Below are 27,540 nucleotides of genomic sequence, written 5' to 3'. Positions count from 1 at the left end.
CCAACCCAGCCTAATGAACAAGCTTACTAAAAATGAAATTACAAATAAAATAAATAACCTCATAATGTTTTACTGTGTAAATCCTTCTTCACTTACATCATCTCTCCCTGTGTCATGTCATGCATTGTCTAACCTAGACTGTAAACTCTTCAGCGAAGGGATTGTGACATATTTGACTGCAGAGCACCACACATACCTATGCATTGTATAAATAAATACATATTATTAGGGTGTCACTAAAGATTTTGTTGCCTTCCAGGAGCTGGACTAAAATCAATAGGCACCCATCAGGCATTATTAGTCACTAACAATTTGGGTTGGACTTAAGTTAGTGACCTACCAGTGGACGGCTCCATATCCCATTGTCAGTCAGGGGGGCTGGAACAATTGGTACAGTGGGGGTGCTGAGAGCCATTGAACCAAACTGTAAACCCTGTATATGTTGGAAACCGCTTCAAGCCCGGGGGTGCAGCAGCACCCCTAGTTCCAGCACTTATGTTGTCAGTCCCCCGAGGTAGCCTGTTCCCTTGATATTTTTAACATTTTTGTTTTTTTCCAGTTTCAAATAGTTGTACTCTCCCCTTGATGTCTGTGCTTACGGAATTATAACACCTCAATGACGTCCTTGAAAGGTATTATACCTATCTGCAACCAATTTCAATGACATTTTTGGCATTCCTTTGAGATCAGTGAAAGGGTATTACTATGCCATTGTTTTTAATTTGTCTGTATACAGGAGGATAAACTTACACTGAATATAACATCAGTTATGATAAAAAGTGATTCTTTACTCTGTGAATACTTACCTTAAAGATGAACACTTTCTTCCTTCATTCTGATATATCTTGTTCCATCTATCATGTTATGCATGCAGTGAAATACTCACCCAAAGTACCAAAAAGTTAGCTCAGTGCTCTTACCTGGCCGATGTGCCTTTGGAACTGCCATGTTCATCACACGCCCTCCGTCCTGAGGTTTGGGGGGTGAAGCAGTAAATCTGCAGATCCCCGATTCTGATGGTGTGCTTGAGGTCAGACTGTCTGTGTACTCATTAGTCCCTGCCGTTAGCTGCTCCGATGATGTGTCTGATATAAAGCATTCTGTAATTGTGAACTTGGCATGTCTCAGCTGCTCTTCCATCTTAGCATGTTCATATGCTCTCGCTAGCTCTTCGTACGTAGAGGAGGCACTTTCTGTGGAGACCATGCTGCTTCTTGCTCGATCTAAACATCCAAAAAAGATTAAAAAACAGTGTGGTCGTTTCAGAACCTAAATCATTAATATTAAAGGGTTTTTACTAGAGTGTAGTTTTCCTGACTATGACTTGGATGAAATCTACTTCATCATGAATGTTGATCTTTCACACTTAAAATGAGGTCTCATTGCCTTACCAGCAGCATATGAATCAGAATTGACTTGTTTGCTTGGAAGCAGAAAAAAATGTTTATTCAGTAAGAAAAATGTGATTACTCTTCCCCCCGCCCCCGCACCTTTCTCTTTTGAAAAGTAAGTTTAGTGCTTTACGTGTCAAAAGAAAAACAGAAGGCCACTGTTTATCCACAAAACAGACACAGCACTGCCAAGGACAGTTCCAATACAGTATCCTGTTAATGTGCCTCAGACATGATTCAGAGAGCTCACCTCGAATGGTGAAAGGATAGCTCTCTTTCTATATTCATTCACGCCTTGGCCCTTCTGTTGAGAATGCTAACAAAGGTACAATAGAATGGCAATGATTCTGAGACAGACATCTGTTTTCTGGGAACTGGACTGAAACCACCAACTCATCTCACATAGAGCAAATGGCTGCATCAGAAGGTAACAGCTTTTGGTCACTACCAGTGTGCTTGTATTCTAGTGCCTGATTCATCACTAGTGAAGTCACTGGTAACTTCACCATTGACTTTAATGGGCACAGGATCAAGTCCTTTGTAATAAAGAAGTGTCTCTTTTCCCATTACCAATTCCCGGAGACATCAACTTCCCTTGAACAAACATCATTATTCTTGAAGATTTACTTAATCACTTGTGTATGGTAAAGCATACTGCAAGTACAATGCCAAACCCTGAAAAGTGAAGCAGATGAGAGCTTTCTATTTAATTAAATGGAAAAGTCCCTGGAATGCTATACTTTTCAGCTGTGATGTATCAGGAGAGAAGAGAAGTTTCACAAGGTCCTTGAACAGGAACCATGTCTTCTTCCAGGTTTTGTACAGTTCCATGCACATTACTGATACTCAATAAATTAATAATAATAATAATAATAGTAGCTGCAACAACAACTAGTTCATAACATGAGACTACTACAGTAACTAGATGCAACAGTTTGTTAATTGCAAGTCTTTATTTTTTATATCATATACTAGAGTCTTGGTATCAGTTTTTATTCCATAAGAAGAGCAATACACCTGTCAATTATAAAGATGTAAATGCATTATTTTAATTCATAAGTATTTTTGATATGACTTAATTTGATTAGGACCTTCAAGCTTACCTTGAATGATTAAAGCACTTTTGGACATGTCTCCACTGAGTTTAAAGCTACTGGCCCATAAATCTGGGACAATTCATGAAATGCTAAACTCTGCCCTCATATGTCCCAAGCTGCCTTACTTTGCAAATCTGAGACCAGAGCTTGAAAGCAGATCAAAATTGGTAGACCCTTCGTTCATTTCATTTATTGATTCTTAGGCCAGCCCTACATTAAAAAGTTAGGTCGATCCAGCTACGTGTCTCAGGGGTATGAAAAATCCACACCCCTGTGCAATGGAGTTAAGCTGACCTAATCCTCAGAGTAGACAGCAGTAGGTTGATGGAAGAATTCTTCCACTGACAGCCTCTCAAGGAGGTGGATTAACTAGAGTGATGGGAAAACCCATCCTGTTGCTATAGTATGTGTCTACATTGAAGCACTGCAGCTGTGCTGCTGCGGTGTTTCTAGTGAAGACATCATTTTAGACATGTAGCACAGCTATGTTTGGTTGTACAACTCAATACACAATTGTTTCATCTTTTAAAATAACAATAGATTTATCACTCTGACCCCATTCCTTTCCTAGAAATCAAAAGCACAGCATATATACTGTTTTGTCATCCCTGTGTTGTGTACCCCTTCCATGACCCAAGTTTACTTTTGATTTTAAAAATCTATTTTAATTCTAATATAAAACCCTGCACATCTTAAAGGGCAGGGATAGAGTTGGAAGGTATCTAGTAATTAACAACTTTTGTTAGGTTATGAAGCAGGCTTGTAAAATCATTGTTAAAGTTTACAAGCCCATGCAGTGAACCCACTTGCATGTCCTTTTCCATGATGATTGGATGATGATGAGAAAACCTAATGATATTTTACTTGTCCGTCAAATAAAATGACCCTGGGTGAGAAGAATCTTGCTGTGCTGGGATATGTGACAATATGCTTGTGACGCATGTGAGAATTTTTTGTAACATTTTTATGAACTATCCATATGACTCTGTACCTATCACCTCAGTATTGCTACCCAATGAGTGACAAAGGGTTAAAATGTTGCTCTGGGGCAGAGCAGGACACACGAGGTGTTTGACTCACACAGCTGCCTGGCTGGAGACCAGAATAATTAGCAATGGAGGTCCTGGAAGAGACAATGGAAACTCTTATGACCAAAGGTTAACACTTAACTGCAGAGGCAGCTGAACATGTGAACACAGACAGGCAGTGTCCTGAGAACAAAGGCAAGAGGTGTCAGATGTCTGTGATAAGAACTGGTAACACAGAAACACAGCAGCTCTCACGGGAGACTGAAGGACAAAGAGACAGGGCCAAGGTGAATTCTAGAATAGCTTGGCTGGATGCAGCCCTAGCAGTGGCCAGTCTGAACTCTCTCTTTATCTTTGCTTCTCTGTGCTAATCTAAGGACTTCCCATTGCTGTATTCTAGTTGATTAATAAATCCTGTTTTGAAAAGGCTACATAAAGTCACACCAGATATTTGTTGAAGTGCATCAACCTCCCAAAGGGGTAAAAATCTCTGAACAGCAGTCTGCTTCAGTTGGACTCACTGAGAAAAGCTCACAGTGAGGAACAGGTGTTCTGGAACCTGGGAGTGCCTCTGGCACTGAGCCCATGTGGCCTAACTTATGGAAGAATGTGACTCCTTGGGGGGGTCTGGCACACTAAAGGGGTGCCCCTGGAGATGGTTTACAGGTTGGGGCATAGCAAATCCAGGATCATGCCCGCAATCTAGCATGCCCATAATAAGGTTTTCACCATCCTTCTAGATAAAGAAGTCTGGATGAAACTGGAGGCATGTCTGATGGGCAACATGAAGCACTCTCTCTTTAACCAAGATGGACACCCTGCCTTCCTCAACTCTTCTACTTCCTGACAGCCCAAGAGAGAGGCACCTGGATTTCCATGCAGCTTCGCACAGCAATATCCATGAGCCATTAGGGCAGCCCACCACTGCACTTTTTTAGATTTAATTTGTACGTTATTAGGGCCCAACCTTCCCTTTGAAGAATAAAAAAAATATTCCACTGACTTAGATATGCATAAATCTTTTTATAGCAAAGTAAATGTACCTTGATTCTTAATTGAATACGTCTTACAAGTCTTTTTATTTTTATGTATCTATCCACATAGTCATGTAAATTTCACATAATTTGATTTAACGATGTACCTTACAATGACAAAAGCACAGCCCATAGGAAGTTCCTGATATTAATGTTGGATAGCATATGTAAACAGAGGGTAGATTTTAAAAGATATTTAAAAGGAAGTTGTCCATTCTTAAAAGCTAACAGCTTAATCCTACAAATATTACTGGGCACAGTGCTTACTACTCTGAGTAGCCCAGTGGAAGTCAATGGACGATATGTAGTGCTCGCACTTCTGAAAATCAAGCTGCATATTTAGGTCCCTAAATATGGATTTAAGGAACTATCTTTAGGAATATATTTTTGAAAATCTTGCGCCAAACATTTTTAGATCAAGGCAAGGCTGATGTCTGCTTTTTCTTACTCAGAGAATAACTGGATTTTTTTTTAAAAAACCCTCATATTTCTATTTAGTGAAAAGCTGTTTGTGTATACTGCTTTGGATGGTTTTCTCTTCTGGGGCCTGACTGTTTTGAGACTTTCCTGTGTAGCCACTCTAAACCCAGAGATGAAAGTAAGCTGGTACGGTATGGTATGGCGTACCAGTAAGAAGGTGGTCGCCAGTACACAGCCGACCAGACCAGCAGGGCCCCTGATGGTGGGGGGCAAAAGGGGCAGCTGCCCCGGGGCCCGATGATTTAAAAGGCCTGGGGCTCCCGGCCACCGCTGTGGCTACCCCGGGGCTCCTGCGGTGATTTAAAGGGCCTGGGGCTTCCGGCCACCACTGCTGCTACTGCTACCATGCCAGCGGGCGGAGCCCTGGGCTCTTTAAATCACCACCAAAGCCTCGTGCAGCACGGGCTGGGCAGTGCTGAAGAGCTGGCTGGGGGAGTCTGGCCCCAGGCGCGCCCCTTCCACATGAGGCCCTGCCCCTTCTGGGGGCCCAGAGCCACCCCACGCATTGCTGAGGACCCTGGCCACCCTGCGTACCGGTAAGTCTGTTAAACTACTTTCATCCCTGTCTAAACTCCAAGGGATTACAAGCAGTTGCTTCTAGCCAGCCTTGAGCTAGGCAGGGAGTCACCTCCTCTGTCAGTGATATGCCTCAAAACAAACATTTTCCTTGTTTTTTTGTTTTTTAACCTATCTTTGGAGCTGCTGTGTGAGTGTTTCCCTGATCACATGATGTAACTCATTTAAGGCTGTACATTTCTTCATCTCTTGTTCAGTATAGAGGAAAAAGAAAATCAGCTTCACTTTTCAATCTCACAACTGCATTTTAACTGGGACACAACAAGGCTAGTATTAAGATTGAGTGAAGAATTGCATCTTCAGGTTCCTCCTTCTCATTACTTATAGATATAGTTGCTCCCAAAGAAAATAAGGGCTTTGTCCAACGCCCATTGATGTTATTGAGTACTGGATTGGTCCTGAAAGCTGGGCATTCCCCCTATGAGCAAATTACACCACTGGAAACGACTTACCTTATAGTAGCTCAAACCTTAAAACCATTCCAGTTTTGACTCCATTTTCCCAGCGCTAATACTGCCACTTCCTGGCTGGTGCCATTTCATGAAGCAAATTCTCATACCACTCCCTTAGAACTCAGGAAGTACATCGTTTCAGTGACCAGAAAAATTACCCACAGAACCATCAAAAAGATTTTGGAGTACATTTTCGGCATAGGAAGTCACATACACAATGCCTGTTAGCATAAATGGTAGTATAACCCAGTAGCAGTTGCAGTTAGAAGGAACGTTTTTAAAATGCTTTAAAAAGAAAAGAAAACTCTTAATACCAGCAGCGAACATGGTAAATCTCATGCAGTGAATACTACTCCAGTTATGCTAGTCCTGTCTTCAGAGGGGAATTCTGCAAATAACATTATACCTGTATCCTGTGAGGGGCTGACACTGTAGCTGTCACTTTCCTTGTCTACTGATCCTGCAGCTCTGGGTGTTGGCAGCCTCCAATCTGTGGTGAGGGTGTGGGCTGATATAGTGGGATGGGGTCTGTTGAGAGTCCATTGACTAGCGTACCTGTTGCGAGCTGTGGGCCCAGTTTTTGCATTCCTTCTTGTAGTAGGGTCTGTGATTGACAAACAGAGATTGACCAACTTTGCCATTAAGTTCTTCATTAGTCAATGAAAAATCACCAGCAGAATAACTGAAATGAAGTGGTGACTGAGGTATTGTTAAAAACAAAAACTGACAAAAAGGAGTTAAGGATGAAAATGTGTTTCAGCGAAGTGCAGTGAGTACATCCCCAAATTAGGACATTTTCTTCACAGAAATTCTACATGTTTATACAATCACAAATGTTAAACAGTCTGGGAATGAACAGGTAAAGGGATTCAAACAGTTCCCTACTGCTATGTAACTCTACTTTACTCATTATCACTTCATATAAATCATAATAACTCCTTCCGACCCCAAATTTATAAAATATAAATGAAAAGATTACAAATGGCTAAGAGATTATATTATCACATTTCTTATTCTAGGGATCTTGATTAATGTTAACATACAACAATATTACTCACTACCAAAACCCTATGTGTTTATTATTTATTTATTAGTTTACATTTGGGCTAGTATGTTATTGATCATGCATGCTAAAGGGCTGCTACCAGGTTGCTGAATACATGGCAAATCTTAAAATCCTCCAAGTTCTGATGGTAAATTTATCCATAAAGATTCTTACAGTGTCTGAAAAAAATAAAATCACCCCAATTCTTCCTTAGAAATTTAAAAAAAAAAATCAACTATTTATGTAGGGCCTAAAATATTTTATACTTTGCTGCTCCAGAGACAATCCATCCATCCTTCCAAGGGAGTACAAGTAAGCTAACTGCCAAAATTGACTGCTTAGGCTTTTTTGACATCATCAGTAGCACTGGTACAAAAACAAGGCTTGTTTTTCGTCAGATGTAGGGCCCTACCAAATTCACAGTCCATTTTCCTAAATTTCATGGTCATAGCATTTAACATTTTTTGAATTTCACGGTTTCAGATATTTAAATCTTAAATTTCACAGTGTTGTAACAAAATATAATCATGTAAAGCCCTTAAGACTCAGTGTTTCTCTAACTGGGGGTTCTGACCGACAAGGGGTTCGCAAACGATTGTGTGTGGGGGATCACGATATTGCCACCCTTCCCTCTGCGCTGTTTTCAGAGCTGGGTGGCTGGAGAAGTGCAACAGCTGGCCGGGTGCCCAGCTCTGAAGGCAGCACTGCCGTCATCAGCAGCACAGAAGTAAGGGCGTACTTTTGTATACGTTTACCTTATAGTATAGAGTAAAAGTACAGAAAAGACCAGATTTCATGTGGGACACCAGATTTAACGGTCTGTGATGCAATTTGCACGGGTATGAATTTGGTAGGGCCTTAATCATAAGCCAAAGGGAAAAGAAAAATCTTTAATTGGCAAATGGAAAGTGACTAAACCATCAGGGAAAGATTTTTCTTTTGAAGCTTCTATGGTGAGTAAAAGAATTAAACAGTGCTCTTTGACATTCAAATGGTAAGGCTGTTCTATCACGTAGGAGTGGGAGATTTGAACAGCAATGGGTTAAGGATAAACCATCACTAGATACTGACTTGGACATTGTTTCTGAATCAACATTCCCTAAGAAGCATTTACAGCGTGTTACTTCAAAGGTGCAGGTTATTTATAAATACAAAATGGCCATGCCTGTTTGACCTTCTGTTCAGATCCTCCTCCAAAGCAAAACAAAAATACAAACTCAATGCCATCGATAAACACTGTATCACGCCTGCTCTTTAGAACAAGGACAATAGTTAGATGGCTAGTATCTAGCTATGAAAAGATAGCAGGCTAATGTTGGAAATTATTAAGAGACTAGATTGTAAATTTTCAATCTACCATGAGCAAGGCATGGTGCATAGCTGCGCCACCTCAGAAGCAGACTGAAGAGGGCAGTAGAGGGGGGTGCTGGGAACTGTGAAATTACTACACCATTAGCAGATTTCTTCCTCCTCTGTGACAGCTGAGGTCTGCTGGATGGAGGGACAGGGCTTTGCCTCTGATTATTCCCCATTCCTGTCTGTCCACTGTTGCTGCTCTCCCCTAGTACTATGAATTGTGATATCAGTATTTGGATGGTCAGGAGTGGGGAGCAAAGCGGTTCCTTGTGCCTCTTTATTCTCCGGTGTTGCTTTGTAAGGGTAACTCACATCCTCTGCAGACGTGAAATCCAAGAGGCAGTGGGTGTGTGTGGAAGATGCCATCCACAAATTCCCCGTGTCTAACAGCTGCACTCTGCAATTAGACACTGGTGGCGGGCCTGTGCCAGTTGATTCGGGCTTGAGGGCTCAGGCTAAGGGGCTGTTTAATTGCAGTGTAGATGTTCAGGCTTGGGCTGCAACATAGTTCTTTGCCATTTAGCAGTGTTCCCAGAGCTGGGACATGAGTAGCTATTCCTTGACTGGCATTTGGTAGCTATACTGTTTAGAAGATCTCAGCTAGCCCAGAATATCACTAATAAATAAACAATTGTCCATGTTTTCAGAACCTTTCATCCTGAAGGATCCCAAAGCCCTTTACAACCTATTGTGAAGTATATACACAGTGCACCACTGAAACACAATCATCTCTAGCAGGAGAGGGCAACCACCAACAGTACACAACACATAGCACAGCATTGGGCAGAGGACAAATTTTGGCCAAGGATATTGGAACTGCTCTTACAAAGAAAAATGCCAGTGGATCTTTGAAATCCATGCAAGTCATGTAGGACCCTCTGTTTTTTGAGGTATCAAAATCATCCAGAAGACATGACCTAAATCTCCTGAATCTTATTTGAGTCCATTTCCCCGACTTAGTCTTAGAATATCTTGAAACATGCATGAACTTTAAAGGATCAAAGGTGAAATCATGGCCTTATTGAAGTCAGTGTAAGTTCTGCCATTGACTTCAATGGGGCCAAGATTTCACTCCAGACTGTGACTGTCCTAGTGCAGGTGAGCAGCATGGGTAAAAAGTGCAAGAAGCTTTCCTCCTTCTGTGCAACTATGCAGGTGCCAGCTATAATCCTAGACCTTATGCTCCCTGAATGCAAGGAACAGAAGAGTCTAATCACTAGACTTCCAAAAGGAGACAGAACAAATGGAATGAAGGCCCTAGCAGAGCCCATTTGGATTGTGAACACTGCAACAGTTGTACCCAACTTTTGTCTTCTGAATAAAAGTTTAGATTTTGAACAACAATTGTGTTACAACTTAAAAAAGGATGATTAAACAGACTTTTTGCAATCACATCTATGGAGTCTGATGGATGGATGGTCTCTGCATTGAGGGGGATTGGCAATCTCAGACTTCCAGCTTGTTTGGAGAATTGTTACTTTAACAAATCTGTTTAAATGCTAGTAGCTATTCCTGGGCCTCAGCACAAAGAGCTGGGCTGTTCTTCCCTTGCAGCAGAGAAGGCTGACAATTGCATATCCTTGGGCCCCTCAAATTCATTTAGATAAGTCTGTTAAATTTGGGAAACACTACTCAAAATTCTAAGACCGGTCCTGCGCACAGTAGGGGTGCTGGAACAATTTGCATAGAGGGGGTGCAGCCATTGAACCAAACTGTAAACCCTGTATACGATGGAAACCACTTCAAGCCTGGGGGTGCGGTAGCATCCCCAGCATCCCTAGTTCCAGCACCTATGGTGCACAGTGTTTCTTTCAAATATTCAAGGAATATTAAAATGCACAATAAATATATTTTACACGTTTCCCACCACACTTGCTGGGATGCATGTTAACCAGACTATTGGACTTGATTAAAAGCCCATTTTAAGTAACAGTATTTCCATGGACTTCAATGGGCTTTGATTTGGAGGAGATAAGGGATGGATAGTGTAAGTATTCTGGGGTGTTGTCCAGCCTCTAATCATCCCTAGGAAAGACAAGTACTTTTGGAGTGCAGGATCTTGCAGCATTAAAGATAGTTAGATTTTAAAACAATGCAGGGTTCTATTATATTGTTCATTCTCATAATCTTGATTCTTCAATATAATAAACATCAATGACAGTATTTGATCTTTGTATTTCTATACATCCTAGGAATTGTTTATATACTTCAAGTATGCCACATTACACCATATTACTATCTAATAAGTATTCCTTAGATTTAATGAAACTTTTTCAATTATACCGATATGGAACACATTTATAACTGAGTTTAGGAAGAAGGTAGTGTAATAGTACATTTATTCATTTTGTTTAAATCATTGTAAGATGATCTCAGCATGGATATAGCTGGGAAAATGGATTTAATATAGTAACTAGAAATGTAAATTTTCAAAAATGCAGTAATCAGAAAATGTATTTCTCATATCCTAGAACATTAGGAACAATCACAGTTAATTGAGAAATGAAATAAAGATTGATTGCTGAGAAATAAATATCTATTAGCTATGAAAATCCACTAAAAACATTTACTCAATAGAGTCTAGATGCTAAAATGCAGCATAAATTTCCTTTGAGGAATATTCAGGTCTGAATTACCTTAAATTACACCTACATTTTAACATGCAAAAGAAACTTTTACTGTATTAACCTTAATATGTACCACTTTTACAGTGGGTCCAATTGTAAAGAGACTATTTCCTGCTGCACAAAATAGTTTCCGCACTACATTCGAAATAAAGGAAATATCACGATAATATAAATACTGTGGTAATGATATCTGCTATAGGTAATATAGTCTCTTTTATACTCACTTGTTCCTGGCCGGGCATCAGAAACATCAACCAATGGTCCAGTAGCTTGTGAGACAGACTGGTAATGTACTGTATGAGTAACTGTCAATGACTTCTGTTTAGATGTCTCTCCAAAATCAGCATCAGTTAATAACACTGTTGATCTGTCATCTATAAGCAATAGAAAATGAATATTAAAATAATCACATTTTTGTTGATCCTTAAAAATAGTTTAAGTCCTCAAGTTTACACAAAACTAAAGAAATGAGTATTGCCTGTGGGCCTTCATTTGTGATATGATGACTTTAAGGGACACAGATAGGCTTTTTGTGTATCCTAAAATTTAGAAACTCTCTATTGCCTGTAACAATCTTTTGCCTCAAGTACTTGGACTTTTTCCATTTTGTAAACACTGGTCCCCCCAGGCCCTTCATGTTTGTCATTAGCATAAGTGATTGTATCTGTGATGTCGAAAGGAGATTGATAGCTCACTTGTGCTCTCTCTTCTGGCTAGCTTCACCTCTGCAGCACCAGAACAAAAATATTGCAGCATTAGGGCCTTCATCCAGTAAAGTGCTTATGAACTTGCTTTAGCATTTGAACACTCTTGCAGAAGTTGGTGGGACAAATCTTGTGCTTACAGTTATGCACATGCATAAATGCTTTTGTGGTCTGGAGCCCCTGGGCCAAATCTTGCCTCTTCCTTATATTGCAAAGTTCTTGCAGCAGAACTGACTCCAGGTACAGCTGCATGGAGGCTTCTTCCTATCTGCACAGCAGGATTGGTGGAGTGGGGTACGGCAGGGAATTAGACCTCAGGCCGAGTAGGGGAGAAAGAAACACTTGTGAATCCACTACTGCATGGATTCTCTTCAAAGAAACAGCAGAGGCCACTGCAGAGGATTCCTTCCGACTTTCCATACAGAATCTCCACCCCTCCCTGCACCAAGCCAGGCTACGTGGGGGAGCAGTTGATCCTGTGGCAGCTAGTAGCTTTTTTCTTTACAATTGTGATCACAGTGCTGTTTTTTTTTTAAAAGAAGCTATACAGAATGCAGAGTATGATGCCCACTCAATCATACAAGATTTAATAAGAAGTCCCTTCCTGCCCCCACTATAATCAATGGTAAATCTTCCATTGACTTCAGGCTTGCAGAACAACTACATTTGTATGCTTAGTGTTTACTTGATCTCAGTCTCCAGATTTTATTTTTACATTATTACAGTCTTTTTCCTCTATTCCTAATAGCAATGAAAACCATGGGGAATTCCTGCTCTCATACAATGTATAGCTTTTTAATGCATTTCTACAGGGACTGCCAGCAATGGTGTTTCTGTGAATTTACCCATCAGCTGTGGCTGATCCACTGCTTCTAACAATTGTTTTTTGTTTTGTTTTTTTTTTTTTCAACTGACAAGAGAACATTAATGTGAACAATTCTGCACAGTAACATAACTGGCATTTTTTGCCCAAAAAAGGCCCTAAATAGAATGAACGTTATGAAACCAAATTACGCGGTCCCTGGCAAAAGAGGAGCTCTTAGTCCGGTCATGAATAAAACCTGCCAAAGCCTATGTGAAATCCTGTCAAAGTGCTGGCTTACTATTACTGCTTTGTGCACCACAGTCTATTACTGTGGCACCGATACATTGCTGTAGTTAAGGAGCTAATGGCATTTCCATTATAAACCCCCTATTGCCCAACTACTATAACTCAAGAGTGAAATCTCTTTCATAAAAGATTGCAGCACCGAAATGAACTTTGGAAACATAAAGCTGGAAACAAAAATGTCCATGTTGCAGGTGATGTGTGGATCTCATCTTCAAAGCAACCTTATAAACTGTGAAACAGAGAAAGGGCTGAATCCTCTGGTCCAGCCAAATCAAGCTAGCCTGGTCCAGGATGTGATGGGACAAAGTTAGCTCATTCTTCCCCAATTCTGGGACTGAGTAGGACCCTCAGAGCTAAGCTACATTATACCGGCTGGCTCCACTGTTCCCCTCCCCTCTGACCACATCCTAAATGTGACCACTACATATGCTCTATATCACTGGAGGATTCCTCTATACAAGTGGAATCCTCTGCTGACCACTTAATCATAGAATATCAGGGTTGGACAGGACCTCAGGAGACCATCTAGTCCAACCCCCTGCTCAAAGCAGGACCAATCCCCAGACAGATTTTTGCTCCAGATCCCTAAATAGCCCCCTCAAGGAGGGAACTCACAACCCTGGGTTTAGCAGACCAATGCTCAAACCACTGAGCTATCTCTCCCCACTAACTTAAGCCAGCTTCAAGTTTGCTTTAGACTGCTTTTTGTCCAAAATGGTAAAAATCTGGCAACATCAGCTCCCTCTGTGAGAGCCCTGCTATTTTGTATAGCAAGACACTCATTAGATCAGTTGTTTTTGCGAGCTTTCAGCCATTTTCGGATGAACTCATAGGGAAATTGCTGTTTTTGTGAGATTTCAGATGCATCCCAGGCATAACATAAGGTATTTATGACTTTTGACCTGAAACCAGAATGACAGTGGTGATTCTGGTTCCAGGAGATTTGGTATCTAACCTTCTGAAATGTAAAAGATTTCAGCTTCAGGGTCCCAGTTTTAATGAATCTCAATTTTTTCCTTATTTATTCAATGTAGCAAAATACAGAATAACTTTTGCTATAGCTAGACAGATATATAATTAGGTAGTTTTATGTAGATTTGGGTGGGAAACAATTTTCTAGACCTTCAAAAGTTTTAGAGATTTTTTAAATTTTTTCTTGTCCCAAATTTGGGGCAAAAAATTGAAATCTCAAACATAAGAATGGCCATGCTGGGTCAGACCAAAGGCCCAAATAGCCCATTATCCTGTCTTCCGACAGTGGCCAATGCTAGGTGCCCCAGAGGGAATGAACGGAACAGGTAATCATCAAGTGATCCATCCCCTACCGCTCACTGCCAGCTTCTGGCAAACAGAGGCTAGGGACACCATCCCTGTCCATCCTGGCTAATAGCCATTGATGGACCTATCCTCCATGAAGTAGTTCTTTTCATTTCACAAGCAGATAGTCTGAAAAAAATTTCAGATTGGGTCAATCAAAACATTTTATTTCAGTAATTTTGAAATGTTTTGTTTTAATTTCAACCTTTTAAAAATAACCTCTTTTATAATAAACAAATTAAAATTTCAAAACAAAAAAATCATTTTAAAATGGAAAATTAAAGTTTTCATGTTGAAAATGTCAGAATGGAACACTTCACTTTTTGCTGCCCTACTCTACTTTAAATTTGCTAGGGTTCCTTAAAGCTCAAAATTATTCATATGTAGAAAAGGCTTCAATTCACTTTTCAACCTTGACAAATTATCTTGTAAATTAGGACCCTAGCCCTTTTTATGTGTAAAGGATGCAGTGCAAAGTCCACCAAAAACATGTATTATATAAAGCAACATAAGTGCATTGACATTTTACCAATGGTCTCCATTGTGTCCCTCTCTTCAATCAGAAGCTGAGCTCTGGGAATATCTATGTGCATCCTCAGCGTCTGCTGCTGCTTGTTAAGTGTATCTGAGGTCCTGGTGTTCTTACTAAGCACAAAAGAGAGACAAACATGAAAACGCCCCCCATATGAAAAGATACTTAAATATTTGCTTTTTAAGAATCCGTTCAACTTAAGCTAATAAAATTACCATAGTCACCAAAATTCTCATACATTTTATTTTCTTTCTTTGTACTTTGAAGCAAATAGGTGGTATTAATTTAAAGTATGTGGTAGGGAGATGAGAAAAAATAGGTGGGGGCAAGGGACTGAGTCTGCCATTATTCAGTGGCTTATCTATCGAAAGCCCTTATTAAATCTTTTCGATGCAGCTGTTCAATATTGAAACTGATGGAAACAGTTATAAAACTGCCATTTTTTTGCATTTCTAAGATTTGACTAATGAACCCTTCAGCTGACCAAACAGGTCAGTGGGAAGATGGTGTCTTATATAAATTTCTCGTATTAATTAATTTTCGGCAATGATTTAAATCCAGAATATCATAATAATTGGTAAGTTAAGAAATCAATCAAACATTCATCAGAAATTCCATTCATAATAATGAATTGCATAAGGAAAAGTGAAGACTTTAGTTCTGTTGACATTGCAGTAGTAAGAAATTATAAACCTTGTTAGCATTCATGGATTAACTCCTTTCATTGGATTTGGTATTTTAGAACAGGACTATAAAACAATTAGTGTATCCTCACACAAGCTATAACAATTTTAAAGTCTGTGTACCAGAAAATTACTCTGAGAATGAGCCATCTACTAATAAGTAAATGAAAATGGGTAATAAAACTGAGCAGCATAATCATATGCAATACAGAAATTGTGGTAAAATCCTCCATATTACACTAAAATCCAAGGACCTATTCACCCCTTTCCATGGAAATGGTGAACGGAAGGAAGGAACTCTCCATACGGGCCCCCTTGTTTTCCATGAATCATTTTGTAAGAGGAATTTCCTCCCCTCACAAAATGGGCAGCAGTTATGCCTCTAAAACCAACAGATCCAATGGGACCACCAGAACTGAGCTAGGACATATCTGCCAGACTCTACTTTTCTAGTCTTTTCCCCACTCTATCTTAGGAATTATGGCCCCTATCAACAGTATTTAATGTGTTTATTCTCACAACAACCCTGTGAGGTTCATAGACTCTTCCTAGATTCTAAGATCTGAAGGGACCATTGTGATCATCTAGTCTGACCTCTTGTATGGCTATAGAACTTCCCCAAAATAATTCCTAAAGCAGCTCTTTTAGAAAAACACCCAATCTTGATTTTAAAATTGTCAGTGATGGACAATCCACCATGACCTCACCCCCAAGAAGCCTTCTTCACAAATGTCTCTCTTTCTCTCTCTGTCAAAATTCTATCCTGGAGATGAGAAACCCTCTTATTAAAACTGATTTGTCTCCATGAATAGATGTTTTTTTCAAAGAATTGGCATTTTCCAACCAAAAAAAATTGTTGAAAAATTCCCAACCCACTCTAGTGACTGGGTCTTCAACGTTAGAAAATCCAGGCTATTAGCATCAAGGGATTATAACAGGAATCAGCAACCTTTGGCACGCGGCCCATCAGGGAAATCCTCTGGCAGGCTAGGACGGTTTGTTTACCTGCAGTGTCAGGAAGTTCGGCCAATTGCAGCTCCCACTGGCCATGATTCACCATTCCAGGCCAATGGGGGCTGCAGGAAGCGGTGTGGGCCAAGGGATGTGCTGGCCGCCGCTTCCCGCAGTCCCTGTTGGACTGGAACGGCGAACCGTGGCTAGTGGGAGCTGCGATCGGCCAAACCTGCGGACGCTGCAGGTAAACAAACCATCCTGGCCTGCCAGCGGCTTTCTCTGATGGGCTGCGTGCCAAAGGTTGCCGATCCCTGGATTATAATCTCATAGATAAGGATTCCAGAGACTACTACCCTAACAGGAAAAATATAATTTACTTACATTTTAATTACTCTGAAATGATAAAAAAAAGAGACTCTACTGATCATAAGCCTTAAATTTGTCTCAAGGTTGCTAATTAGCTCCCTAGACATTGTGATGGCATGTATATAACATACCTCATTTATTGACTATGAATAAATATTTTTGTTTGTTTTTTAAGCAAGTGAAATGCATGATGTGTTAAAGTTTGTTCAAAACTGATTAAAGAGATGAACATCATTTTGAATAATCGATCTAGACCAGGGGTCGGCAACCTGTGGCACGCGTGCCAAAGACGGCACGCGAGCCGATTTTTAATGGCACGCTGCTGCCTCCCGGGGTCCTGCTCAGCCTGCTGCCGAACAGCAGGCAGCAGCGTGCCATTAAAAATCCTGCCCGACCCAGCCCGCTTTTCTCCGCCCCCCGCCTACCGCTCTCTCTGGCGAGGGCAGGGGACAGAAGCAAGCTTGCTCCTGCCGGCTGCTGCTGTACGGCAGACTCTGCCGGCAGCCAAGCTTCCCCCTCCCCTGCCTCTTCCCACAGCGTGCTGCGTGGAGCCCCGCCTCCTCTCCCTCCCTGCTGCCAATGGCCCTTGCGAGGGAGGGGGGAAGAGCAGCTCCAGCGCCCTCGCTGCTCAGACCGGTAAGGAGGCGGGGAAGGGGGGTAGGAGCGGTGCGTATCCCTCCAGCCCCCTGCCGTGAGCCGCTCAGGGCAGGAGGCTGGGAGCACCGCCTTGATCCCAGCCCTCTGCCCTGACCCCTGAACCCCCCTTGCACTCCAGCCCCCTGCATCCCCCCACGACCCCATCCCTGATTCCTGCACCCTCCACACATACCCAGTCCCCTCACACCCCATGCCCTGACTCCTGCACCCCCTCACATGCCCCCAGCCCTCTGCCCTGACTCCTGCACCCTCCACACATACCCAGCACCTCCACACCTCCTGCCCTGATTCCTGCCCTCCCCACACACCCTGCCCTGACTCTTGCACCCCCCACATCCCCACCCTGAGCACTAGGTTGGCAGCGGGCTGAGTGGGGCCGGCGGCTGGGACCCCAGCTGGCAAGGGGCCGGCAGCCAGGACCCCAGACCGGCAGCGGGCTGAGCCACTCGGCCCGCTGATGGTCTGGGGTGCCGGCCCCGCTCAGCCCGCCGCCGGTCTGGGGTCCCAGCCCCCGGCCCCGCTCAGCCCGCTGCCAGTCTGGGGTTCTGGCTGCCAGCCTCTTGCCAGCCAGGGTTCCGGCCACAGGCCCCACTCAGCCCGCTGCCAGCCTAGGTGAATGGAACCCCAGGCCCGCAGCAGGCTGAGCAGGCCGGCGGCTTAAGATCAGCATTTTAATTTAATTTTAAATGAAGCTTCTTAAACATTTTGAAAACCTTGTTTACTTTACATACAACAGTAGTTTAGTTATATTATATATAGACTTATAGAGAGAGACCTTCTAAAAAACGTTAAAATGTATTACTGGCACGCGAAACCTTAAATTAAAGCGAATAAATGAAGACTCGGCACACCACTTCTGAAAGGTTGCCGACCCCTGATCTAGGCATTAACCCCCCACTCAATTGAATGACTAAAAAAATATGTACATTCACAACAGGGTTGAATCTTACACACCCATTTATACACAAAGGGATTACATATGGCACCTATGTAAAACTAAGGTCATTTTGGATGCTTGGCCAACAGTCATGACTCTTCATTAATTTTTGAGGCTGAGGTCAGTAAGTAGGTTAATGCAAAAGAGGTATGGAAAACTATTCCTTCGTAAATGTGAAGGCTGGGTTAGAGATTTCAGGGGCAATGTATGTCTTATTCTATGCTCAAAATTAGAAACATGAGCCAGTTCCTTATGCTAATCAATGATGAACAGTTAAGAGGAATTTATCTGGAACTTGCTGCCAAAGGAAACATCACCAAGCTGAGCTCAAATACTAGTAACTGTTACTAATTTGAGGTGCGAGGGGCAAATCATACAACTTCCATTAAACTGTTAATAAGTGGGGCTTGCGTAGCTTCCCCAGGGATCTGACTTAAATACCCCAAACCAAGGCATTCAACACAAAGACTAAAGCACCATCCTTAACCCTTTTTATTCTTAAATGCACTCACAGGGGCACAAATATCCCCAAGGGAGATTTCTAGACTTTCTAGATTTGTATATGATAATAGGTTTTGGTATAATATAAAGAAATCTTATTCATAATGTACCAACACATTTAACATATGTGACTGTGGATTATTGGGGTTTTGCCTCCTTTGTCTAAAAAAGGCCTAAATTTTCAAAAGTTAACTAGTCATTTTGGGAGCCTCAGTTTTTGGTTACCCAATCTGAGGTAACCCTTAAAGGGGCCTGATTTTTCAGAATGTGCTGTGCACACGCCCTCTGAAAAGCAGGCCGTCAGAAAGTGCCACAAGTTGAGCACCTTTTGAAACGGTCGTAAATCACTTTTGAAACTGTCACTTTTGAAACTGTCCTAAATCACATATTTTGTTCAAAATGCCTATTTTGATAATTGTTTGCTGTTATTTATATCTTTAAAAGATATATATGCAGTAGATTTTTTTTAAATCAAGCAACCAGGTTTTTAATGGGATGGGGGAAGGAATGACTATCAATACTCACAAAAATTAAAGGTTGGCAGAAATGACTACAGATAAGTAACATGATAGCTGTACTAAAACATTTTGCCAATGCAACTTGATCTGATCTGCTATGTTAGTACTGGGTCTCTTTTGAGCAGAGGCTTGCCAAATATGCTGAACTACGTGGGTTTTTTGGGAGATGGAGAAACACCAAAGAATGACTCTATTGACATTATTTTTACTTGTCACTTACAGTTAGTGAGGGCTCCAATCCTGCAAACATGCACATATGTAATTGTACCCACACAAGCAATACTACTGAAGTCAGTGGGACTCTACAGATATGTAAGTGTTTGCGGGATGGGGGTCTATATTTGAATCTAGGTTAACTGATTAACCCTATGTATCACCAACACACCAGACAGAGATAGTCTAATAACTAAGGTGTGCCGTAAATTCAAATGAAATCTAAAACCTCAGAGATGGGGGAGTTTGAATTTTTGAAAATGGTCCAAACTGGCAAATCATCAGATATCCTGGAGGTTTTTATTTTCTTAAAAATAAGTACGATTTTCAGTTAATATGAACCAAAATGGTCCTATTTTCAAAAACCCACAATGGTTTCAAAGTTCAACATTTTTTCCAGACAAACCAATAAACACTGAAAATATGAAATTTCCATATTTGTAGGCTATTGTTGCAAGAAAAGTCATTTTGTTGTCATTTCACAAAAGAATTATAGTTCTGGATAGTGAAATGACTCAGAACAAAACAGCAAAATAATAAATAAACTGTCCCCACTTTCAGAAAGCTCTACTTATAATCAGCTAGCAATGATATGTGTGTGCGTGTGTGTGTGTGTATGTATGTGTATTGTATTTTAAAATATGTGCTTCCAGGCATTTATTGCCTTCAATAAGATGATCTCTGAAGAGCAATTCCCTTTATGCATATTATGAAAACACTTCAGTGAACAGGCAAAATGTCCAAAGGGACCTAAACATGTTCTGTAATTTAATCCACTACCTCCAGGGGTTCTCAAACCTTTTTATATTGGGGTTCACATCTTAATAGAGATATTGTCTGATAGGTCACCTTTTTTGCCACTTATGTCTGTACTGATCACCTCTCTTTTCACTGATTGAATAAAATCCCTGAAGCAAGTTCAGCAACTGCTTAAATGCACATCCAATATTAGGAAAGTGTTCAATGCATCTTCAGCCTCTTCTAACATGATGTTATAGGGGGAAACAAAGAGGTGAATCAGCACCATGTGACTGGCCAGATTTCTGTGGAACTCTGCTTGTCTCTGGACCATTAGAAATCACTGTCCTCATTCCTAAGAGACACTAAAATGGTGTGTTTGGCACATAGATACAAAGAATTCAGGAATGGAAGGTTTAATAATTAAGTTGTTCCCAGGAATGATTTTGAATATAATCCCTTGAACCAGAAACATTATTAAATTTGGAATTACTAAACATTATTCTTACCTCATAAGCATTTCAGCCAAACTCTTTGCATCTAGAAGAAAACAGGGCAAATATTATTACCTGATAAGTAGCTAGTTAACACTTTAATGTTTGTGCCACAATGAAAGTTTTTTGGTAGATGGATTATTAAGGAGTGGAAGATTCAGACCAGCCATTTATTAGAGATTATTCTCTTTCCTCAGATCAGCCATCAAGACATAATAGCCTCTAAAACTCCTTATTTTTGTTAAAACTGCATTTGACTATCATATATCTTTCTGACACACAGAGCATGTATAATTCTCCAGTGGCAGTGAAAATGCTCGGGAAGATATTAAAGGCTTTATTGCAAACTGTTCGTCTTGACTTTGAAGAAAACTAAATTTAGAACAGAATAGAATTTAACTTGAAAAAGCTAAAGAAATTCAGTAGAAGAGAGAGACAACATAAAAACGAGAACAGCCCTAATAAAAGCATTAGCACTGTCCCTTCTTCAACACAATTAGCTTAAAAGAAATCAAGATGAGTTAAAGCAGTTCACAAAGTTTCAGGTACCTCTGAATAGGAGCAGGTCATGACATGAATGAACAATCCCCTACCTAGGCACCACCAAACCAAATCTGATTGCCTGGAGAATTGGCCAAGGAAGATCACTAAAGGGTGAGCTTGTTTGGTCACTATCAGGTATGCACACCATTCCATTAGCTATTATGCAGACCTACCCCTTTGCGTTCAGAGGGAGCCCTACATACAAATCAGTAGGTAGCAGCTTATTCCCATAAGAGTCAGTCATTCAAAACTATCCCAGTGGGTGGACCCTTATTCCCTCACAACTTCAATAGGGCTCCAACCAGGAGTAAAGGTCCATTTGAGTGCGTGTTTTTGTGTTTCAAGCCACTAGTTTTTAATTCTTATTTTAAAACTTTCCACGGTAATCCCCTAAGAACTAAGTCTCACACTGAGACTCTACCACCTTGAAGTTTCTTTTGTCATAATGGTTCGCTGTATCCTCAGCCTGACTTCTTTGAGGGACTACATCTTCCAGACAGCAGTTGGGAACTGGCAGCAAGGACAAAGCAGTTCTCATGGGAGACCAGGCCAATGGAGGAGGGCTGTTCAGACAGATAGGAAAATGGGGTGCATTGGGTCTTGTTCCTCCCAGGAGTCCCAATCCAATCTGACATCCAGTATTCAGAAACTGTCCCACCTGCCTCTCACAAAAGTCCATGGTGGCTCTTTGAAATTAGCTAGCTCCCCAGTTAATATGCATCTCAGAAAGAGGAAGCTTTTTATGTTATTTATTATGAATCTTTATTAACAGGTTTTCCAATTTCTAAGATTATGTTTTTTTTCCTCCTAGAGATCCAAACTCAATTTGCCTCTGTAGCCTCCCTCCCTTCCCCTCCTCCTGCTCCTTTTATCTGTTTAATCATTTGCTACAGATTATCTAAATTTTAGATTGTAAACTGTCTGGGGCTGGGAGTGACTTTATGTTATTTGTTTGTAAATGTCTCCTACAATGGACTGCTGATCCCTGCTTGGAACTGCATAGCAACAGAGAAATACCCTTTGCTGTTTATGTGCTCATTTGCTCCTTGAGGAGGGAAAATTATAGGCACGAGTCCCATCAACGGCCCCAGTGCAAAGCCAGCAGTTATTTCAGGAACAATTGTAATGCCCACCACCTCTGAGTATATCACAGTCCTGATCACTTCACAAACCTGTGCTATGACAACCCCCACAGCTAATTTGCCAACTCCAGACTGGCTAGCCAGGGACCTGTAGCAGATTGCGATAGCCAGCTTCCAGATGGCTATAGCAACCTGCATCTGGACTGATATATGACCTCCTCTACATGGGTGTCCTGGCACCTGATGGTTGGGGTAAACTGATCACCAGCCTCCAGAAACATCTGCTTCTTCATGCAAAAGTTCTGGAGCCACTGCAGATCATCCCAGGTCCGCATGATGATGTGATCTCACCAGTCTGTACTTATGGCTCTGCTCCAGAAGCACCAATCTACATATGAGGAGTCTACAGCTAAGGCATGAACAGCAACAGCTGGGTTGTAACCGGCATGTGAGTGTCCCTGTCTGAGAGGTGCCTTCGGCAGGCCAAAAACTGACATTGAAATGTCCACCGGCATCTCGCAGATGCTCTGCCTGATTCCTGAAATAGGACTGACAGCATGTGGTGGAGAAGTTCTTCCACTGGGTTAGAATCCATGCTGATGGCTCTGGCTCTTGGGGGTGTGCAGATACATAATGGCTCAGCTGGATATGTTGATGGGCAAAAACCATTCAGAACACTTCCTGCGTACTCCAGCTGGACAGACAGACAAGTTCTCCCACATCCCACTATGAACCAAGCCTGAGAGTGGCTACAGCTGGCGAAAGCGCTAGGAACTCTCGGATATCATGGTCTATGCCCACCGAAGCTGAAGTTCTGACTCAGATCTGAGCAGGGAAGTATGGATACACTAGCGTGGTTGTGAAGCCCAGGTTTCAAATGCAATGTGGATGCTCAAGTGCAGGCTTGGAAACACTGAGTCTGCAGGCACAGGTCCCACAGACCCAAGCTTACAATGCTGTGTAGACATTCTCATAGGCACCACTGCAACTACTATTAAAATAAAGCCATTTCTGGGTATCGTTATCAACAGCGAGAACAGATAAAAGGGAAACCTTTGAAGGCTGATCGACTCAAAGTCTGTCTTTCAATGTTGCCTCTTCTATTTGTTTGCAAAATGAATATAATTATTTTGTGGCATTTTAACAAAACAAAGACTGATGTGCATCCCCCCACATCCAAAACATGAAGTAATTTAAAAACTTGTGAGTCCAGAGATCACAAGCAATCCCAGAACAACAAAGCAGTGTGCAGGTGCAACAGAGGGAAAGAAATGTGATAAGAAAACAAATCTCAAGTTTCAAGCTTTTAAGGAGTTGTTCTATCAAATACTGGTCATGTGGAACCCTTAATTTACCTTTTTCTCCCTTGTCTCCTTGTTTGCAAATCTATCAGCATGTACAGGATACTGGCAGAATTTGTCTTTATCTTCTCCCTGCCTCTGCTGAAATCTTTTACATTCCTTAATCACCTCCGGGGTCTACTGCATGTATTGCAAGTTCTTCATACACGGTCTTTTTAAATGTCACATTTCTAAACTTCCAAAGATGTAGGATACAATGGGCAAACCATTCACATGTTCCAGGAGGCAGGAGCATATCACCACTAGCTTAATGCCTCACTCTTAATGGATTTTTATTCAACTTTGACTATAATGCAAAATGGGCTCTCTTTGCTTTTAAAATCCTACAGGGATTTGCAATACCCTACATCTTGACACCAGCCACCTTATCCATCTACGTTGGGTTTTATACCTCACTCTGACTGAAGTAGCTGAATGTTTGTTCTCCCCTTCTGCTCGTTCCATTCTTTCAGTTTTAACCTTCTCTTTCCCTATGCAATGCAAGAGCAGATAGCGGGGGACGGAGAGGAGAGGGGGGTTTTTCACTTGAAATGCCCCATCTAATTTGAATCACTGTGCCACTGAGCCTCTCTCTCTCTCTTACATCAACGGGTTTTGCTGTTAACAGTTGATTGACAATTTATACAAATGGTGCTACATAATAATAAGAACAATATTTTTAAAATTATAAACCAAATTAAGGGCCTGCTTCTGCTTCCAGCAGAAGTCGATGATGGTTTTACCATTGACTTTTAAGGACTTGGCAAGGTCTTTATGTACAAAAGACAAGGGAAAATGAAGCCTATATTGCCTAGAAAATGCAGCCATTGATGCAAAGTAAGTTCTGATTTCTTGCAGCTCTCAATTGTGTTTCTTGGTGCTGACAAGTTACAGCAATATCTGGTTTCAGAGTAGCAGCCGTGTTAGTCTGTATCCGCAAAAAGAACAGGAGTACTTGTGGCACCTTAGAGACTAACAAATTTATTAGAGCATAAGCTTTCGTGGGCTACAACCCACTTCTTCGGATGATGGAGAGACCAGATCCAAATATTATCCACAACTCAGACTTAACAACGTTGCTGTGATACATAAAAACTCTCCTCTACCCTGAAGGAAGCTTTAAATCAGCAACTCATAGTTCCTACAGTGAGACTACAGATAGCTAGAATGCTGGTTGAAACCAAGGAAAAGTTTTTTCATTAAATGTTTGCTCCTTTTTTAAATTGCAGCCTGTCCAATTGGCTCTAGAAAGCAACTACACTGTGAATCACCTAGTGCCACTTGTCTGGAATAAATGCAATGCAGCATCAATCTGCCCACGCGTGTGTCCTTTTCCCTTGGTTTCAAGCAACCTCTTTCCAGATATTCTCAGCTGCTGCTCAGCTATATTGTGCTCCTCACTGTATCTGGAAAAAAAATGGAGTTTATGTTCTCATCACCACAAAAATGTGGTAGGGTATTCATATGCTGATTTAGCTGGCCTTACAACATTTGTGTAAGGGAGCATCTCCTCACAATTTCACCCAGACTGCCAGAAGGAAACCTGCAGCCCTATGCAACGGTGCATAAAACGTTGAATGAGAAAATGCTGCAGTTTAACTGCAGGACCAATATTTAGCACAGCAACTACCCAAGTTGGTCCATTGCCTCAGATAACATAATACACAAGGGCTATATGTGCCTTCCATGCTCTGCTCAGAGCTTACATGTGCATGGCAGTGACTTACTGAATGAAAACTAATGTACCGAGACTATAGGAAGGGTTACTCATAAAGTCTGTGAATACTTTACACATTTGGTAAAGAACACCTGTGCCAATTGCAATAAGACAACAATATGTTCAAAACTTTAAGTGAAGCAGAAATTCACACTCATTGGCATGTTACCTGTACATGCTAGAAAGGCTTCTGGTGCATGACTACATCAGGATGTGAAAAATGGGAAATTGAGTTATATTTCTTAACCCATTAGGGTTGACTGGGGAAATCAGAACTGTACTGCAGCTTTAAATTGGGCTTTGCCATGTATCAGGTATCATTCTGTGCTGGTATCTCTTGCTTGGATTAAAGTGAGCTGAAATTCAAAGCAAAGGAGATACTGTTTCGGTAACAGTGGGGGCTAGGTTAATAGCAGAAAAAGAGTGAAAGTCAGCAGTTTCCTTGGTTCTACTATATATTGACCTCAGGCATCACTTGACCTCCTAGTGCCTCAGCCAATATGGCTGAAAAATTGGGTAAACAACTGGTTGAAAACCAAGTAGTGTCTCTGTACTGAGAGTTCTTGAATAAATAAATAAATTATACATCATGCGATATTGGAGGAAGACAATTTTTTAGCTGTCTCTACATTTTCAACCAATCAGTAAAATGCTTTAGAAGGAAGAGAATACTGGGTAGGTTGCTTAATTTGCCTGGGCAGAACTGAAGCCATAACCCCATTCTAGATCATAACCGTAACCCCAAATATAGATCATGGAAAGAATGCTCTTATGAAAAATGCACTGCATGTGACATCAATCTATGAAAAAGATGTCAGGGCCATGGTGGTTAATCAGGTGAGCATGAACTCCCATTGTGGCACTGTGGCCAAAAGAGCTAATGAGATCCTGCGACGCACAAAGAAGGGAATCTCAAGTAGGAGTAGAGGGGTTATTTTACCTTTGCATTTGGCCCTAGTGCTACTGCTGCTGGAATAACGTGAACAGTTCTGGTGGAGGTTGATAAATTGGAGAGGGTTCAGAGAAGATGCACAAGAATGGTTAAACCATTAGAAAACTTGCCTTATAGTGCTAGACTCAAAGAGCTCAATCTACGTAGCTGAACAAAGAGAAGGTTAAGGGGTAGCTTGATTATAGTATATAAGTATCTACATGGAGAACTAATATTATGAATGGGTTCTTCAATCTACCAGAGAAAGGTACATCATTATCCAATGGCTGAAACTGGAAGCTAGACTGGAAATTTTTGACAGTGAGGGTAATTAAACGTTACAACAATTTACCAAGGTTTGTGGGGGATTCTCCATCCCTGGCAATTTTTAAATCAGGACTGGATGTTTTTCCAAAAGATCTACTCCAGGAATCATTTTTGGGATTTTCTATGTCCTCTGTTATACAGGAGGTCAGACACTAAATGATCACAGTGGTCCCGTCTCCCTCAGTTGTGTATCTTCATGAAGATACACACACCATGCAATAATGTTCACACGTCCTAAAAATATTTTTAAAGCCTTTATGCAGAGAAAACAATTTCAGAATTATATTAAATGTAAATGTAAATAATGTCAGTGAAAAGTGAGTCAGTGATGGCTTTAGTATCATAATGATTCAATAAATATTTCTGTTCTGTAACTGGATAAAAGCCAGATGGTGTCTTCATATTATATGATGTAATACTTTCCATTGTGACAGGAACTCAGGAAGATGTTAAACAGCATCTACTAAAGTTAGATATTTTTAAATCAGCTGTTCCAGACAACTTGGATCCAAGAGTTTTAAGACAGCTGGCCAATGAACTCTCTGGACCATTAATGTTGATTTTTAATAAGTCTTGGAACACTAGGGAAGCTTCAGATGACACCTAAAAGCTAATGCTCTGCCAAAATTTTACAAGGGTACCTGGGACAAACCAAGTAATTATAGGCCTGGGCAAAATAATGAAATGGCTGATACTGGACTTGATTAATAAAGAATTAAAGAAGGATAACATAATTAATGGCAATCAACATGGGTTTATGGAAAACAGAGCCTGTCAAACTAACTTGAT

The 27,540-nt window shown here is 41.1% G+C and overlaps 1 protein-coding gene across 2 annotated transcripts in view; it reads right to left on the bottom strand.

The window, feature by feature from the left end:
• LOC112117098 (Down syndrome cell adhesion molecule homolog) overlaps window positions 1-27,540 on the bottom strand; it is a 508,166-nt gene that overhangs the window by 23,826 nt on the left and 456,800 nt on the right. For both annotated transcript variants that reach the window (XM_029911462.1, XM_029911464.1), the window contains exons 26-30: window positions 20,827-20,857; window positions 14,748-14,863; window positions 11,311-11,460; window positions 6,465-6,662; window positions 921-1,223 (exon numbers count right to left, since the gene is read on the bottom strand). In XM_029911462.1, the coding sequence (XP_029767322.1) occupies window positions 921-1,223; window positions 6,465-6,662; window positions 11,311-11,460; window positions 14,748-14,863; window positions 20,827-20,857 (798 nt within the window). The remainder of the gene's footprint in view (window positions 1-920; window positions 1,224-6,464; window positions 6,663-11,310; window positions 11,461-14,747; window positions 14,864-20,826; window positions 20,858-27,540) is intronic.

The sequence above is a fragment of the Terrapene carolina genome, unplaced genomic scaffold, assembly GCF_002925995.2.
Source record: "Terrapene carolina triunguis isolate 2854851 unplaced genomic scaffold, T_m_triunguis-2.0 Scaffold30, whole genome shotgun sequence".
NCBI classification, from domain to species: Eukaryota; Metazoa; Chordata; order Testudines; family Emydidae; genus Terrapene; species Terrapene triunguis.
Note: the sequence above shows the minus strand (reverse complement) of the source record. Positions and strands in the feature narration are given on the sequence as shown.